The following is a 19025-nucleotide window of genomic DNA, read 5'->3' on the forward strand; positions in this document are numbered from 1 at the left end:
GAAACTGAGAAAACAGCCAGCACACAATAATCAATGTCCTTTTCACATCGTTTCATTTACCTCTCCATCGACAGAGCAACGGGCGCACTTCAAGAGCTAAATGAAACTCTGTGAAAGGGACATCTATTGTGTGCTCTGGCTGTTCACCACATTGTTGAGCCTTGTACCTTGAGACTTGGGTTTAATATGGAGTGTTATGTTGCAGGCGTTCTGCTTTGTAGTTGCTTTCTCATACTTCTACTCCATTATGTCTCAGAGGCAAATAATGTTCTTTTTAACTCCACTACAACTATTGACAGCTTTAGTTACTAGTTTCATTGCAGATTGTATTACTACAAAACATACATTAACCGATTATTAAGCTCTATTTTACGCTTCAGCAATTCGGAAAAAGTTTGAAAAAGTTTGAAAGATTTGAGTCCTCTTACATTCGTACTCCAAGTATATTTTGATTCTTTAATACTTTTGGGGTACTTTTGTACTTTTACTCAAGTATAAGTTTGAAGCCTTTTTTTTTTACTTAAGTAAAAAGAAGCGCGAGTACTTCTTCCACCACTGTTCTGGTGCTAGATTTACTCCGACCACACAAATACACAATGCCGTGGTCTTTTTTTTTCTGTCAGTTGAAACGTAATACACCTCTTTAATGGGAGCCACGTGAATCTCTGTGAGCCTTAACTTTTTTAAGAGCGTCTTTGTGGGCTGTAAGGGTACAGTGTTTTAATGAGCGTTTTTCTTTTTATATCGTGAGCCGATACGAGTGGTTCGGTAAACGACGGGATACAGATGAAACTTGGCATGTCCGCACACAGCAAGAATAATAATGAGTGCTGTTTCATCTCCGAGAACCCTTAACGGGTCCATTTTTATATCGCCGCTGTCTGTCGAACAGAAACCTATTATCTCCATATTTTATTTATTTATTTTTTCTCATAAATTAACGCCATACTTGATCACACCACAGCGTCACACACACACACACACACACACACACACACACACACACACACACACACACACACACACACACACACACACACACACACGCACACACACAAGCATCAAAAGTAGCCGATCCACAAGCTCTAATCTTGCAGATGAGCTTGTAGATCTACTGCTTTTGAATTTGAATCCTGAAAAGTAACAGTTTTATTTGGGCATAAAAAAATTAGGAATTTAAAAACATTCCAAAAAGGTAGCACATCCAAAAATTAAATAAATGGCGGACAAAGTACTCACATTTCCATTTCATTCATCAGAGCTCTGATGAAGGCTGCATAGCCGAAACAAGTAAGCGTTCCTTTTTGGTGTGTGCCAATAAAGAAATGCAAATGTGAGTACTTTGTCCGCCATTTATTTAATTTCTGGCTGTGCTACCTTTTTGGATTTTTTTTAATTCTTACTTTTTATATACTGGATTTGGGTTTAGCACGTCTCCACTGAGTCCACTGAAAACCATTGTTGATGCGCAACCTCTTTTTCTCATTTAGTTTTATTTGGGCATATGAGGTTTCCACCTGACAGAGGTGATATCTTCAACAGTTGAATGGACACTCAGGGGTTTGCTGTTATCCTTGCCCTTGTTTATTTGCATTCTTTAAGAGAGTGCACATACTGTGTATAAGTACAGGCATCCCAAGGCCTTATATGGGTTCTCAAAGGGACAATGAGGGTCCCTTGAGGAGGTTCCAAATGGACCTGAGCTCTGGCTGAGACACAGAGTGAGTAGACTGAAATGCGTGGTGCCCATTTTAGAATGAGCATTACAGTGAGAGGACCAATTATATGAAAATGAAATTGGGTGAACTGCCTGTAATAGCGGTTTGTTTATGAAGTGTGTATCTAGTTTCGTGGGCTTTTCTCTGTGACTTGCCGTTGCTGTGGGCCAGTTCCACTCATGGGGGATATAGCTGAGAGAGACAGAGAGAGACATTATTATTATGGGATGGATCGCTTAAAGCTTCTACAGTAGGAGTTAGGGCTGGGAAGAGCCTGTTTGCTGAAGGTAAGGTCAATGTGTGACCTATGGGCCTCTCTCTGTGTGCGCACGGGCCTATATGTATGTTTGTACGTGTGTGTGTGGGCGCGTGTGTGTGTGCGTGTGTGTGTGCGCGTCTGTGTGTCACTAGTGGAGGACTTATCTATCTTGACACGGAAATTATGTTTGCATTTTCATGTTTTTTCGCAGTGCCTCTGGTCCGTCACCAAAACCTGCCCTGACAGCCCCTGTCCACCAGGCAGGCTTTAGTCCCATCCCCACCCCCTTTCCCCTCCTCTGTGCTATGCCACCTCGATGCTTTGCCCCCGCATGCTAGCCAGTTAGCCACGCTGACTCTCTGGGCACAGGCAGATCGCTAGAGACAGATGCCAGAGCCGGTGTGGGTCCCTGTTTGAGAGGTCCGTGTCACAGGCCAACCCCTGGGCCTTTTGCTCTGACCTTTACCATTGGACGAGACGTTCCGGGGAAAGGCAGGAATGGTCACCATCACACAGACTAGTCCAGTCAGTGTCTCCCAAACAATGGGCGGGGCTGGGGACCCATTTTCTTTGCATGGGTCGTGAGTTCCCTTAATTTTTGACCATATAACTTTTTTTACACCATTATTTCAAAAGATTAAAACAAATGAATAGTGAAAATAATCACATTGTGTTGTGAGCTTGTAGATCTGCTATGTTCACTACTAAACAGGGCTTACGTTGTTAGAATGTTGTTTTTGTAAGTCTGGGTCCCGGGGCGGGGAGACGCCAAGTGTATCTTTTGCGTCCCAAGCTGTAAACGTTTGGCTTGTTTTCAGTGCTTCCAGTATACATGATTGTGCACATTGCACTGCAGTTGTATTGATCCCAACATCCTCTCGCAGTCAGGGTAGATGGATAGACTACTACGGTATTACGGTAATGGTGATGTTGGTTCAAATCATCGCTTCAGAATAGCCGGGAGAGACTGGGAGCTGAGTTCATATAGTCCAGGAGCCGAGCCAGATTTTGGTACCACCTAAGGTGACCGTAACATTTTTTGTATTTTTGTATTCCTACATTGTCTCTAGTTTGTCTTGGAAGCGATTCAGAATCATGAAAAACCCCTAGTTTGACATGTCACATGATGTTTGAAATTCTTTATTTAGGAATACCCCATTGAGATATAGTATCTCGTTTTCGAGAGGGTCCTAACTGTACAATCAATACAAAACACAAAAAAGAGAAAAAACTATGCTACTTAAAGCATAATGAAATTTGGATAATTTTTCCTTATATAGGTTGTCTATGGTGTGGTCACATTATAACTGGCATTAAGCTACTATTCAGTGATCTCTGGATGAAAAATTGCTTGTTGTAAGTTTAATCCGTTTTTTATGTATATGCTAAGGCTATAAAAGAGAAACACCCTATTTTTGCGCCAACAACTGTGGAGAACATGAGCAAAAACGCAGGCGAAAAATAACTCTTGCCATGAAACCGGCTTTTTCGATTTTAATTGTATTCCTTTTTTATTTGAACCAAGTAAAAAAATAAAAAAAAAGCACGGCTTTTTTCCCCCACCACTGTGTGCTGTGCCTGTTTCCAGACCATTTCACCCAACATCTACTGTGTTCTCCATCTCTCATCGCCGCAGACTTCATCATAACAGAATACTGTCTTTCCTAGAGCCCGAACCACAGCCATGCTACAATTTCTCATGCCGATTTGGAGAATTGTAAAAGCACCGATTTCGACTTCGACGATTTCGAGAAAAGACTTGATCCAAGTTTCTGATTTGAAAATGAATTTGAAAATGTGTCAAATAGTCAATCTACAACCTGTGAGCTTGTAGATCGACTCCTTCTTCTAAAGAATGAGGTGCCGAAATTATAGGGACAGAAAGGTTGAGCGTGGTTGAAAAAATCGGGACACTGCATAACTGCAGATACCGAAGTCGTCAGAAAAAGTCTTAATGATGACCCATATATCGGGCTCTAGTATTTTCACCGCCAAAGCCCCCAGTGTCTGTGTCATACACCCCCCCCCCACAATTTTTTTTAATATATATATATGACTTCCAAAAATGCTACTTCATCACTGTCTTTAACAATTGTCTGTATTTGTTTTTTCGTTTCTTTCTTTTAGAAAATATAACTTCCATTCTCCTCTGATGTTATTTCTTTCCAAGATGTAGTATGTCTGTTGTTCATTTGTCATTATCTCTCTTCTCCATGTAACCTGCCATATTGTCTTTGCACTTCTCCTCAGCCAAATATAAGTATAATGGATATGTCAGATCACGTAAGTCTGTCTTCCTGTCCCTATCCGTGCTATGCTTCCAGCCCTCCCTCTCACCCCATCCACCCATCCATCCATCTATCCGTCCCTCCCTGCTCCCTCCCTCCCTCCCACCCTCCCTCCAGTGTGTAGACCTGTGAAGTCTCCTCACCACGTCATTGTCACATGGTCAATAATACTATACTGCTGCTCTGCTTTTGGAATTGACCCCCCACCCACCCACCCGCCCTTCCCCGCTTAGAGTGCATAGAAACTGTCTAGTCTGATGTTTAATACACCCAGAGAGAGAGAGAGACATACTGTAATTGAGTAATAGAAAGTAGGACTGGGCGATATGAAATCAGTATCACCATTCCTTCCAACGTTCGCCTCGATTGTGGAGCGGTGAAAATAGCCGATCTACGAGCCACATGGGGCCTGAGCTTGTTGTGTTGTGAGCTTGTAGATCGGATATTTCCGCGTAAGGAGTAATTTGTTGTTGTCGGGCAAAAACCTATCCTAACTTCTTTTTTTTAATATATATATATATATATATATTTAACGCCCCACGTGATCTTACTAGTGCGTCACACAAAATAATCAAAAGTAGCAGATCTACAAGCTCGAAATGTGATCTGCTACTTTTGCGAATTTTGTATTTGAATTCTGAAAAAGTAACAGTTTTGAACACATGAGGTTTCGACCCGACAGACGCATTGTAAGTGAATATTGTACGTAATTGTTGTACCAAGTGTACTACAGGGCTAAAGTGGTTGATAAGACTAATATTAGAATTATTTCGTGTTGATTCGTTTCTATACTGTATAAGAAAAGACCAATTGCTTCTCGATTATTTGATTAAACTACTCACTAGTGCTACTATGAGCAAGATTAGGGTTATTGATTCTAAAATGTGGGTTTGGATATATTGCAGGTTAATTGCCCAGCCCTATAAGAAAGCTCATATCCAAGCTTGGCTAGTGCAACTATAGTGCTTAGCTCTATAGATATTGTGGGTTGCCTTGTAGCTCAACCAGTTAATGCACTGTCCACATGGCCTTTGTGAATAGCGAGGGTCCCGGGTTCTAATCTGACTCCCGGCGACATGTCTCTCTCTGCCATCGGTTTCCAATCTGATTTAAATAATAAATATGTAATAATAAAATAAAAACAAATGACAGTATATTCTGCCTTAAGTAACCCGACCTACATTAACTCATTTGCACATGCCTTACAGTATAAACCGAAACCTATACTGAGTTCTTAGTATTTCTTTAAGCTATATTTTGTAATTTTCCCCTCACATTGTTTAGTTATAATACACAACATTGTGCTTGTATTGTGCTGCGTTTAGCAGCAGATGGCGCTACAACACCAGGGAACAGTGGAAGTCAGAAAGAGGCTGGTGTTCGTTTCAAAGCTGATTGCAATTTAGGTAAATGTTTCCGTGTTAAGTAATAAGTACAGAACTGTTCAATGCTCTTTCTTTGATCCTGCTATTGCTAAAGCATAAATGTCACTGATGAAATGTACTGTATTTGTCATGATATGTGTTATTGTTTACCTTTTTTATTTGATGCATTTTTCTTTTTGTTAAGTAGATTGGCTTTGCATACATCTTACATATTCCCTCCTTTCTCATCTTTTTTCAGATTTGCTTAAAATGCGATAGAAATAGATGAGTTACAATAAGTTGAGCATCAACAATGTTGTAAAAAGCAAACCTGACAAATATCATAATCCATTTCATACAACTTTAATGCAGAATACAATAACCACCATATATAAACTAAGCCAGCCTAAGACAGATACAGAACAGTGGTTCTGTATCTGGGGTGTATCAAGGGTCCTTGATGGGGTGCTAACACAAAATGTGTTAATATAGCATTTCAGGGATTCAGATACAGTATATACAGGATATACGAAAAAAAGGCCAGATCAGCTAGTTAAGAATAATAATTGAAAGATTTTCAATTATCAAAAGTAATTATTATTATAATAATAAATGATCAAACAAATCTCAATTTGGGGGGGGGAGTAAACATTATGTGGATGGTCGTCGCCCCACCTTCCTCGCCATCCGGTTTACGTAGGGTCACGGCGGCAGTCTGATAAACCCTCCCCCCCCCACAATGGATGCACTACACAGCGGCCCATCACGCCATTAGCATTCCAGAAAGGGACAGTTGCCGTCTGGGTTGTTCCGGGTTGCACAGTGGACCTGCCAGGGCGGCTGAGCGTTGCTCTGACGTTGCGCGTGTTTGACAAGGGCCAGATGATTCCAGGAGCGATCGGTGGCGCCCCGTAAATCGAGGAGGCAGCTGACGGCTGGGATAAACGTCTGTTTATCGCTCAGGGCCCACCCGGACAACAACGCTCTCTGTCTCTCCCTTCCTATACCAAAACGACAACCGACTGACCGACCGACCGACCGTCCAAGCACCCATCCAGCCAACCAGGAGGCTCCCTGTCCCATCCATGTTTTAACCCACCTGGAATCCCCTCAACGACTACTGGTGGTCCCCAGACCACTGGTTGAAAACCACTGTTTTAATCCATGAAGACCCATTGCAGATCCTACAAATACCTTCTAAAATCATGTCAAACGTTTTTGAAAAATGTTCAAAAATTGCATGCTCGCTGTGAGCTTCTTGTACGTCTATTTTTTTTAAATAGCAATCACAAAAAGCTAACATGACACGGATGCTTATCCGGTTCTAATGGGATACACACATATTTGGTTCACTTTGGCCTCCTATGGGCTCTCCTCAACATGCAAGATGTTGGGTTAACTTGGAGTGTTTGTTTGCATATTATTTACACATGTCAGCATGTTACTGTACGGTATAACTATAGGACGACCAAATGTTTTCTAAAACAAGAAAACAATGTTTATATCCAGTAATTTAAAATCAATGCCAATATATTTAAATATAAATAAAACTAATTATTATTAGTAAAACTTCAAAATAAATTCAAGGATTTTAGGGGTTTTCCAGGGGGTCCCCAGCTAAATGAGTAAATATAGCATTACTTTTACCACTTACACTCTATCTCTATGATATGCTTCGTGCATCTGAGCTTGTAGATCTGCTACTTATGCTCTTTTTGAATTTGAATCCTGAAAAGGTAACCGTTTTGGACATGTGAGGTTTCCGCCCGACAGAGACGATGTGAAAGCAATGAGTTTATTGGGCATGAATGTTGGATCTCTAGGCGCTAGCTGACTGTGAATCTGATTGGGTCTGACCGGCTTCAGCCAGGCAACGTCTTCTTGCTTTGTTCCAGACTGAGTAGCACAACTGAGGAGGAACACAACAGAACAGGAAAGAGAGAAAGAAAGAACTGCCAAAGACTTCTAATTAATTCATGTTTGTCATGAATGCAAAAAGCAAATGTCATTTTGAACATTGCAGTTCAAGCGCACGCCAAGTGGATAAGTGGTGTTAAATAAAAATGAAGAGTCAACATCAATTATGGACTAAATGACGCTTGCAATTCACGGCATGAATTGTTTTTTTTTTTTTTTTAGAACTCTCAGGAATTATACCGGATCAAAGGAGGAATGAACGAACAGCCCGGAAGGATGCGTTTTTTGTATTGAAACATATGCTTGATTCTCATGCAGTGAAGTTCATTGATTTATCTTGTCTTACTTACACTATGGCTTTACTTGCTACACAACAAAGGTTCATGCTTTTTCCACTAAAAACAATTCCATGCAGAATTTCACAACTTAACAAAGCTTTTAAATAGATACAATAATTATAATATTAATCTAAATGTGTAGTTATTATTTCGATCTGGCACTAATGTCACTTGTGTTATTCTCCATTGTTCGACAGTAAAGGATGAAGTTAAACCGCCTATTCCCAAACGATCCATTAAAGTTGCCAACTGCAACGCCGTCTCCTCCATCTCCTCAAACGCATTCCACCCCAACGCCCTGCATCACCCCCGCCAGCAGGACCCCCTGGCCAGGCCAGCCACAGCCGACATCTCTCTCGTTAATAACCGTAAAGGGAGTCTCCTCCCCGTGGGGTCGGGGCCCGCGTCCGCCCCCACGGGGATGCGCCTCAGTATCTCCGGCCCCGGAGCCCCGGCGAGCAGCGGCGCCTTGGCAGAGCGTCGCCTGAACCGGGCCCGCAGTCTGCCAGCGAAATACCACTACCATCCCAGTAATGCCGGGCGCAGTATGCCCTGTAGGTTGCCCCCCAACCACCCCCCCCCCCCCCTCTCCCCTTAGTGGGATGCATCAGTCAGTAACCTCACCTGTCCTGTCCTGTCATCCTGTGTCGTTTGTTGCTGCATGAATGGGGTTTGCCGTGCTCTCAGACGCTGCCACACTACAGCAGCTATTGTTGCTGCTTGCTTCTTGCTTTGCATGGTGTTTCCCACATGCAGGGAGGCTTGCTAATATGACTACTGCCAGTGTAGCTTCCCAAACAACAGGGTTGTTAAGAGACGAGTGAATGTAGAGTAGACAGAAAAGAACAGCTTATCAGTATTTGTTTTCAAACCAGCTTTGCATGGGTTCTTCTCACATACAGTATGCAGTGATAGACTCTTCCTCTGTTTATTAGAGACTGGGATTCTTCCGAGCTGTAAACGACACAATAAAACAGTCACTATGACAGGACATTTACATTTATTGTAGTCCTGACTAAGAACTGTTGTCTTTGCTATTGAGAAATGCACGTTCAAGACAGGGGGGGGGGGACTATGTGAAACCACACAGCGAGGTATTAATATTTCCCAATGTGATATTTTCAAAGTGCATTAGATTAGAGAATTATTTGTAAAGCGGATAGCGCTTGTGATATTAGCTATTCAGAATGCCCAATTGCATCAAGGAAATGTCAGAATGGCATTTTATTAGAAGGCAAAGTCATATTTCTTATCTTTTATTAGCACAATTAGGTGACAGTCTGGGATGGGCGCTCAGACAATAATGAAATTCCACGTGCTTGGAGCAGTCACCGCTTGCAGTGTGCACATTGATTTGCACTAATATCATGCTGTGTTATTGATCTCCAACCAAAGGACTAATACGGGTTTGAAGTGACAGTGAACTTGGGCTGAGTGGAGAATGGATGAGGGTGTCTGCATGTCTTTCTGAAAGCACTTGAAACAAGACAGTAGAGCAGATCAGACTGTTAGCCAGCCAGACAGTAGAGAAGATCAGACTGTTAGCCAGCCAGACTGCAATATCTCTGGCCGCACCCAGGCTGCCTTGTTCTAATTCGTTCTGTCTGGGGATCATTGTAAAGTTTCACTTTTGTCTTTGTTCCCTGGAACACAGCAAAGAGTACCTGACAGGAACTTCAATCAGGATCAACATTTTCTAAACTTCTCTGTGGCACGCCGTTCTGCAGAAGAACAGTGTCGGGCAGAAAAAGAGGATAATCTTACATCAAACCGTTTAAACCCTATACTTAGTTGACCAGAGTCCCCCCAGGCTCTATACTAGGGCCCTTGAAATATTTGTTCACCGCAAAAGGCCAATCTAGACGCTCTCAATGTGTTTGACGTGTTGTGAGCTTGTAGATTGGCTACGTTCGGTGAAGGCATTCACACCGCGCCAGAATAGGGATGCCAGGATTCACACGGTCAATTCGTTTATTCAGTTTCACTTTTCAATTTGAACAGCTATAGTCTTGACCTTCCTCTACTGGCCACTAGCTGTTTGCCAACTAATTTGACCCACCGTTGGAGTGTGTGTGTGTGTGTGTGTGTGTGTGTGTGTGTGTGTGTGTGTGTGTGTGTGTGTGTGTGTGTCAGGGACACGAGTGCTGTTTTCTCCTGGGTGGTGTTCTTTCTCACGGCATGGGGCTCCATGTGTAGAAGAGCCCTTAGACTGCAGTGGTTACAGCTGGAGTGAAGGTGGTGGGGAATCAGCCATTGAGTCATCCATCCCAAAACAAAAACAATCTAGGGGTGCAACATTTAATCGAACTGATCGATTTAATCGATTTAAAAAAGAAATGTAATTGATTGCAATACATTAAGCTATTAATCGGAACCTATTTTGGCCATGGCATTAAGGTGTTAAAAAAATCAGATTTGTTTTTCAACTGAAATGAATCGATAGTTGCATCCCTAAAACAAACAAACAAACCCACTCAGATCCATCTTTCATCGCCTGTTTCTTTTCTTTTATAATTTCACCTCACTGTCATCGCTCTCCTCCTCTGCCTACGTCCACGTCCTACTGACAATGGCAGCCCTGTCCCGTAAACCCTGGAGGTTTGGACACAGGTGTGGTCACTCTGATGTGCACTGTGAGGGCTCCAACACTGTGTTGAGATACTGTACTGTAAGAATAAAAAAGTCTGCAAAGTCTGATTGTCTTTGATCCGGCAAGAGTCTTTTGGCTGTTTGTTCAGCCTCTTTTGCTACTCGAGATACTGTACTGTACCTGTACCTTACTATACTGTATTGTACTGTACTGTATGTGCTGGACGGATCCAGCACTGTACCACCCCCACACCCCCCCCCCCCCACCCTCCCCCCCACACACACACACACTTAAAATATATATAAAAAATAACTTTGGGATGTGAGCCTTTGACGACGCATTCGGATCTTAATTGGTTTTCTCCTCCGTGGTTCTCTGCTGCCTTTAGCTGATTTACCTTTGTCTCCTACTAACGCTTTCTCTTTTTTTTTCTTTTTTTGGAGGTCTTCTCTCAAACTGACAAAGTATTAATTTTATTGTTTAATATTATTTAAATTACTATATTTTTGTAAGTTTGCAATGATTGATTGAGTGTTGGCTTTCTTACATATATATTTTTATATGTCAGCCCCCCAGCACACATTTCTCCCCCAACCATCTGTCCGCATCTCTGACATCCTGTGCATGTGTTCGCAGTGGAAGACGAGCACCCGTCAACTCTCTCGCCCAAAAAAAAGCAACGCAACGGAGGGATGCGGAACTCACCCAACTGCTCGCCCAAACTGATGAGGTAAGACACACTGATTCTCTACTCCTATAGCTGACGTTCAAACGCACTGTGAGTGAGAGTCAGACAGACACAGGGGGAAGTGTGTGTGTGTGTGTGTGTGTGTGTGTGTGTGTGTGTGTGTGTGTGTGTGTGTGTGTGTGTGTGTGTGTGTGTGTGTGTGTGTGTGTGTGTGTGTGTGTGTGTGTGTGTGTGTGTGTGTGTGTGTGTGTGTGTGTGTGTGTGTGTGTGTGTGTGTGTGTGTGTGTGGGATATGCGGGATATGCGAGAGATTCTTCAGAGATGGATGTTGCCAGTGGTTGGGGATGCTTGAGTGGGTGATGGGGAAGAATTGGGAGGGGGGCAAATTAAGGGAAGAGGAGGGAGGTATAGACTGTATGCGTTTGTGTGTGCGTGCGTGCGCGTTCAAGAGAGGGGGAGAGAGAGCAGTGCTCGGCTGTTGGGGATGGCATGCTGTCAGCGGTTAATGACAACGGCGAAATCATATTTCTGTCATGAAAAGAGGGCTGTGAGGGAGCCGCTTGAAAACTCCTCTGGCTTTTAAAGTCCCAGCTGTCATCGTCCCCCACCCTCCTACCCACACCCCACCTCCCTATACCACCCCCCCCCCCCCCCCCCCCTCCTCCGGTCAGGTCCACATGTACTCCTTAAACAATGCTGGCACTAATGACACCCGAGCAGCCAATGAGAAGGGCCCTGCGTGGGTTACTTCTGCCCCGGGGCTACTCTTTCTATTGTGGGTAGACTGGAAGCCCCCCTGTGTGTTACAGTAGCGTTTCTGCTACTTCCTTCCAGGCCCCCACCACGTATCATCACCATCAAATATGAATCCAGATATTTACCTTTCCTTTTATCCTGTCCTGTGAAATGAAATTGCGGTTAATTGATTTTGAAAGATAAAAGGGCTACGTGTTCTTGTCTGTCTATGTGCAGCGAGGTTATAGCTGTCGCGCGGCAGCGCGTAGCGGGCCGACTCTGTGCCGGATGATGCCGGCAGGATGAAGCCTGATTTGTATGTGTTGTGAGCTTGTAGATCGGCTATTTAAATAAAAAATAATTGGTTTATACATTCACAGCTGCACAACTCTTTCTTTTTTGTTAGTTTAGCGTTAGCATTTAACTTTCACAATGCAAGGTGTGTGTGTGTGTGTGTGTGTGTGTGTGTGTGTGTGTGTGTGTGTGTGTGTGTGTGTGTGTGTGTGTGTGTGTGTGTGTGTGTGTGTGTGTGTGTGTGTGTGTGTGTGTGTGTGTGTGTGCATTTATAACTCAGCCTTTAGCAGGTTAGCATGGTGTATTTTTGTAATGTTTACTTTCCTTACATAGTTGTTGACTTGGACACTGCATGGTCAGAGTTAAAACTACAGTCGTGATGTTACTGTGAAGCTCAGCCTCGGGGCAGGTCTTCAGCTACACTCCTGCTGCTGAAGCCTGCCTTGTGTTGTGTGTATCCACAGTGGCTATATTATTATTAGTGTGTTTCTGCGTGCATTTGTCCAGCCTCGCTTGGTCTCCAGCCCCCTCAGTTCTCCAGAAAACAAGCAATTTAATAAGCCTTCACACTTGCCAAACCATTAGCCCAACACAGAGCCGTAGCCTTTGGTAGAGTTTTCAACAGAGCAACGTTTGAGATGCCCTTCGCTCAGAGGGAAATAACGCTCTTATAAAAATAAATATATAATAAAAACCAAGACACTGGCACATTTCCAAATGCTTGTTTTTTAGAAGAGTGTTTAGTTTTTAGTTTTTTTTCTTTCTTTTTTTTGCTTAATTTAAAGCTCCAAACCTTTTCTTCTCTCTCCTTCGCCTAAGAGATGGTCCCCCCCCCCCCGTTTGCCGTGTAATATATGCATCTCCGCTTTGATCTGGCGGTGATAATAATTCTTGGGAGTTATTTACTCGGGTTTTGAAAATGCCTTCAAAGCGGTGTCAAAGTTTTCTCTGCTTTAGGGGTGCTTCTGTATTCTGCTGGCTCTTGGGTACTGGTATGACAGGTCCTCTGTTGTAGGTGCAGGCTTTTTTCAAGTCCTAGCCCTCAGCAAAACATCAAATTATCCATCACAGTCCACCCAACCCCCCCACCCCCCTTTGCACAGCTGCCCCGTCAACATATAACACCATATATATTAAACAGTTCTTGCTCTACAAGGTGGATTTTATGCACAATGAAAAGTGATTGTTTGAGGTAGCCTTAGGGATACTTTATTCTACAAGCAGAGCGGGGGGAGCGAACGAGCGGCAAGAGAGAGCTATATAGCGAGTGAGCGCGAGCGCACACACCATATCAAGTACAGTTTTTACAGGACTTGCAGCCTGCAGGCCTTTGTAAATAAATAATGATCAACAGATTGGCTGTGGGTTTTTGAAAAGCATGCCTTTGTCAGTTTGCATGATGGGGGAAATTTTCAAAGCGAGAGGCTTGCCTTCATGGCCTGGCAGAGAGGGATTGTGGGAGCACGCCCATCCCCAGCCTGCGACTCCACAGCAATCCACTGGAATAACTCAACTCTGTTTGAAATATACACTGAGGGAGGGAGGGGAGAAGAGAGAGCGAGTTAGATATGCTTTAAGGGAAATATTCGCCCTACATATATAAGCCAACGTCTAACACAGTAGTGCGCCTATCACAGTGGGAATAGTATTTGCTTCATAATAAATGGCTGCAAATTCTTTTGCTTTAGCGACTGTGAGTTCTGGACTACACTATTTAATTCACACAAAAATAAAAGCATAAAAAGCTTACGTGAAGATACATTGTTTTATATGACATAAATCTGCCTTTGTGTCAGTATATTTTGTTAATTTATTCGATATCGAATCCAAGCAGGTGTTATTAGTAATCACCGCTGTGGTATGTGCAGGTATATTATATATGACCTCAAATTGTCTTTGCTGAGTAGCAGAGCCAGACGTGTTGTTCAGAGAACAGTCACTTCGCCACAGCGTTAACATTCCTCTACATGTGAATTACTACCATTCTCCTTCTCACTGACCCCCCTTCGATGGGTCGCAAGATATACCAGACACATCTGACCCCGCGGGACAGTCGGGGGTGCCATCCAATCTGCGACCGTAAGTATAGTCCCCCGGGGTGTGACACGACACGGCACAGCTCAGTGGTACAAAATGTCAAACCCCGGTTCAGCAGCCTTGTGATAGTGGTTCTCTACCCGGGGCGGGGCAGGGAGGAGAAAGGGGGCGGATGGATGGGGAGTGGAGGGTTGGAGCTTGCAGAGCCCCGTGACAGACAGGCTGCCACTCACACCACTGACAGCCGTGTGAAAGATAGCTGTCTTGGCAGATAGAGGTGGATCGGCAGCCTGCCTGCACGGCACGCGCCAGTCAGCCCCCGCGTGGAATGGGAGCGGAGCGGAGCACATTGAAGTGACAGGGGTGGTGGTGGTGGTGGGGCTGGGGGGGGTCCTGGAGTGATTGGTGCAACACACAGATCTGGATGAAAGATTCAGGCGAAGTTGTTAAAAAAAAAATACTAAATGCTGTCAGTTTTATTATCACCTGCACTGAGTGATTTAATCTCCATACTGTACAGCTAGATTGGGAAAGAGAGAGGCAGAGAAAGATGGAGGGAGAGAGAGTGGCTAATTGACAGTATTTTGGCTTTTTCTTTTTTCTTTTTTACTTTTCCTGCGATGGCATGCAACCCAAATGCAGGCTGAAGGAGAGGGGAAACATCAAAGCCTTGTCAGGGAGTGATGGTGGAGAGAGAGAGAGAGAGAGAGTCAGAGAGATGCATGTCAGATTCTCAAGATGCCCTTTTCCTATATTACTCGAATGTCTACGTTTCTGTGATTTATCTTGTTTAGAAATGTGTTGAGCGAGTGCAAATTGAACAAACTATATCATTTTGATTAAAATGTGGTGCAGATATTTTTGTCTTTTTCTTTGTATTGCACTACTGGGGAATTAATCATAATGCTTATGGGTGGGTGGGCGGTATATCTTTTCTTTTTTCCTGGGTTGTCCCCGGAACAATTCCGAGATCATGTCTTGTAGAATGAGAGCAAACAACAAGGAACGGCAGTATTCCACGAAGTGGCAAGAAAGCCTTTTATGGTCAATGTTACACCGTAATAGAATGTAGCATGCTCCGCTGCAGCGGATTAGCCGGCACTGTTGAAACATTCATGGCCATCAGTTGGAGGGGGAACAAAATGTGATTGGGCAAAATTCCTGAAATATTTAAAGTGCAGGCCTGTCAGACCTTTTACTGTTTGCGCCGCATGGCGTCGGGAGGTGCAGAGCGCGGGTAAAGAGCTGGTAATTGGACCTGTGTTGTCGTGCCTCTCAGTCGGTAGCACTCAGGCCGCGCTCGGTGGCTTTGTCGCACCGCCTGGCTAGCATCACGCATGCCTCAGCTCCCCTGTGACCTAGCTATAGCGGTGAGTTGGGACATCCTCGTGAGACGGAGCAAAGAGAATGGATGAGACGCAGGGCTGAATGGGTATGGATCAGTGGTGGACAAAGTGCAGTACTCAAACCCTCCCCCCCAGACACTCCTGGTCAAATATTTCTGTGTGGAAGTTGCTTTGTCAGTATTTGTGCTAGTGTTACAATATGTAAGGGTTCAAAGGTACAAATGACGTACATTTTCTTTTTAATATGACTGCTTTGCTGTATTAAAATTTAAACACCTCCAATAAAAGCAAAGATTTGACAGAAAATACCAAGATTTATAAGCTCAAAACTGCAACATGCTTGTAGATCTGCAATTTTCACTACCGGTATGTTATTTGAAATAGGCCGGGCTTAGGTGGTTAATTCATAAATCACAATAAAAATTTTAAAATAGTGAAAAGTACAATATTTGTCTTTGAAATTTATTGGAGTGAAAGTGAAGAATCCTAAAAAGTAGAGAGCGTACAGAAACCTCAGTTCAATTGAAAAGTAACAGGTTGACGAGCTCAAAACGTGTCCGCTACTTTTGATGGTTTTGTGTGACTCTTTGATTGATTGATTGAATACTTTATTGGCAGAAATGTAATCAGTACAGGGTACAGTCAAACAGAAATGTAGTCAGTACAGGGTACAGTCAAACACAAATGTAATCAGTACAGGGTACAGTCAAACACAAATGTAATCAGTACAGGGTACAGTCAAACACAAATGTAATCAGTACAGGGTACAGTCAAACATAAATGTAATCAGTACAGGATACAGTCAAACACACGGCCAAAGGGACCACCGAAAAAGTCCTTGTGGTCTTGTTTCCATTCAGGTCCTGGGTTCATAATTTGCTGTAGTATGGTCAAGTAGGGTGTTCATTTATGAAAAAGCATAAAAAGTTGGAGATGGAGATTGTTTGGATGGAGAGAGTTTTCTGTCCGACATCAACGGGGTACTCATAAAATGTACTCAAGCAAACATGCTTTGTTACTGTGTCCACCACTGGTAAGGATGATTGTACTGTACTGTACCTATAATAGTATTGTTGTTATTATGTACTGTATCTGTGCCCATGTGGAGGAAGTAAGAAATTATTAAGGTGTAAAATGAACACAGGGCATTGATCGGATCTGAGACCCTATAGTGCCGCCACCTCTCGCAACACGTGTGAACGAGATATACACACTTTCAAATCGGGCCTTAACATCTATTGTTGCTTTTCCCCCTCCAGCAGACACGATCCCCTGCTTATTCCCGGAAACGATCAAATGGAGAACATGGACATGAACGTGAAAAAGTACGACTCCACGGGGATGTTCCACTGGTGCCCGTCAAAAGAGATCGAAAAGGTCATCCTGGTGAGTGAACGGCCGAGGTTGCGAAAACCGCCAAGTTCATCTTTTTTCGGTGCTTCGCTCAGTAAGCCAAGAATCAATCACCAATGGTAGAAATGACCTTGTTAAGAATTCTAAAGGAACAAACGTTTCCCTCCCATGATGTGGTAATGCAGCGCACATACTAATGAGTATTGACATTTCTTCTCACTGCCTCTCTGTTGTATATGGAAGGTGAGTTGAACCAACGTTTTCTATGTACGCGTACACCAAGCTCACCTGTGGGTAATGTAAATAAGACAGCCATACAGCACTATAGGTATGGCTTTGTGCAGAGGCGGACTGTGTATAGGAGAGATTTTAGGTGAGCGCATCCTCCTAGGCATTCTGTGTGTGTGTGGGCATGTCTGTCGGCGTTGTTGTTGCTGGCTACTTTGTGATCATCCTCGCTCTCATAAAGAAACGAGATGCACACAAGTAGCACAACCACAATTAGCCTGGTCTTTCAGGGAAAGAGCTTTTTTTCCTTTCCCCCTCCCCCCCCCCCCCCCCCCACACTGTCTGACCCAGACAGTTGGATTATGAAAGCACTGAAGCAAGACCGCTGCAATATTCTCTGATAACTTTCTCTTTACACACAAGCTCTTGTGTGTAAACTCCTGTCTCGATGTATGACATTTTAGAGACATGCCTCGGTGCCTAAAATCTCTCGAGCTGTATTTGTTTTGTTTTTTGGGAAGGAGGAGGGGGGGGGGGGGGATTCTTTGCTTTTAGCACATGTTGCTCTGCCTTTTTAAGGGTTGTGTGCAGTGTTTTGGAACCAAGATATTTTGTTTTTATTCCTAGAAGTTTATTACATTTTGTGTTGATTTCCCGCTTACACTGACTACCTGTAAACAGAATTATAGAATATGTTGGTTCAGTGGTTCCCAAACAATGTTTTTTTGGGGGCAGACTACCATTTTTGTTATAGGTAAAATAGTAAATAGAAAACATCCACTTTTTTAACGTTTCCAATGGATGATTATAAAGAAGACATCTATGCATTTGGTAGGGTAAGTGATTTTCTTTGGTTACAAGTGTTAAGTGTTAATGATCACTACCAGAATAGAGTGCTTTAACCTTTTAACAAAAAACATTTTGTTTTAACCAAACAATATCGATTACCCTGCCTTTAAAAACCTTAAGAAATAGTGAAAATAGTCGATCTACAAGAAAACAACGCATCGACGTGTTGTAGATTGACTATTTTCAAAATCAAATTTAAATAGGGCTCTAGTGATTCATTCATGATGTATTTTTGTTATGTCATGTGGAGGCACCAGATTTCTCTATTGGGTCTGGAGCTAAAACGTTTGGGAACCCCTGTGTTAGTTAATATGCATATACATTATTATACGACTCAGTTCACCATTCACTCATCTCTCTTTTTTGTATCCATGTTCATCCGCATGTATCACTTTTTCCTTTCCTCTGGGTCCATCGTCTCCCACCCTGTTCCACGTCTCCCTATCTCTGTCTCCCCCTCTCTTTCTGACACTTGTCTTCTTCTCTCCCCTCCCCTCTTTGTGTCTCTCTCTCTCTCGTCTCCTTTTTAGACCCGGAGCGAGGCCTCCATGACGGTGCTGAGCGGCCATGTAGTGGTCTGTATATTTGGGGATGTCACGTCCGCTTTGGTGGGGCTGCGAAACTTGGTGATGCCTTTAAGAGCCAGCAATTTCCATTATCACGAACTGAAACCTATCGTGTTTGTGGGATCGCTGGAGTATCTGAAGAGAGAGTGGGAGACCTTACACAACTTCCCTAAGGTCTCCATCTTGCCTGTGAGTACACTGGGTTTCATTTCAACATATGAAAACAAGCTTGCACATCCACTGAAGCGTAGGAGCAGGGCAGACGATTATTATGTATTGACTAACAGTCATCTTCTTGAAGAAGACCGTCGTCTTCAAGAAGATGACTGTTTTAGTCGAAAAGTTAACACATAAAGCTTTGACTGGGAGCCATTGAAGCCACAATGTGCAGACTTTATTTTGGAATATACTGGTTTCATTGGTCACAGCCAGCCAGCCAACCAGCAAAGCAAATT

General features: G+C 43.3%; 1 protein-coding gene across 1 annotated transcript in view; it reads left to right on the forward strand.

Annotated features, from left to right (window-relative positions):
• The window catches only part of LOC306931232 (calcium-activated potassium channel subunit alpha-1-like), a 247320-nt gene that overhangs the window by 201816 nt on the left and 26479 nt on the right, over positions 1-19025 (forward strand). Inside the window, 6 exon segments of the mRNA XM_079512515.1 lie at positions 4228-4260; positions 5591-5671; positions 8082-8438; positions 11111-11204; positions 16837-16960; positions 18535-18759. Of these exon segments, the coding sequence (XP_079368641.1) occupies positions 4228-4260; positions 5591-5671; positions 8082-8438; positions 11111-11204; positions 16837-16960; positions 18535-18759 (914 nt within the window).

This window comes from Electrona antarctica (genome assembly GCF_951216825.1).
Source record: "Electrona antarctica genome assembly, chromosome: 10".
Taxonomy (NCBI): domain Eukaryota; kingdom Metazoa; phylum Chordata; class Actinopteri; order Myctophiformes; family Myctophidae; genus Electrona; species Electrona antarctica.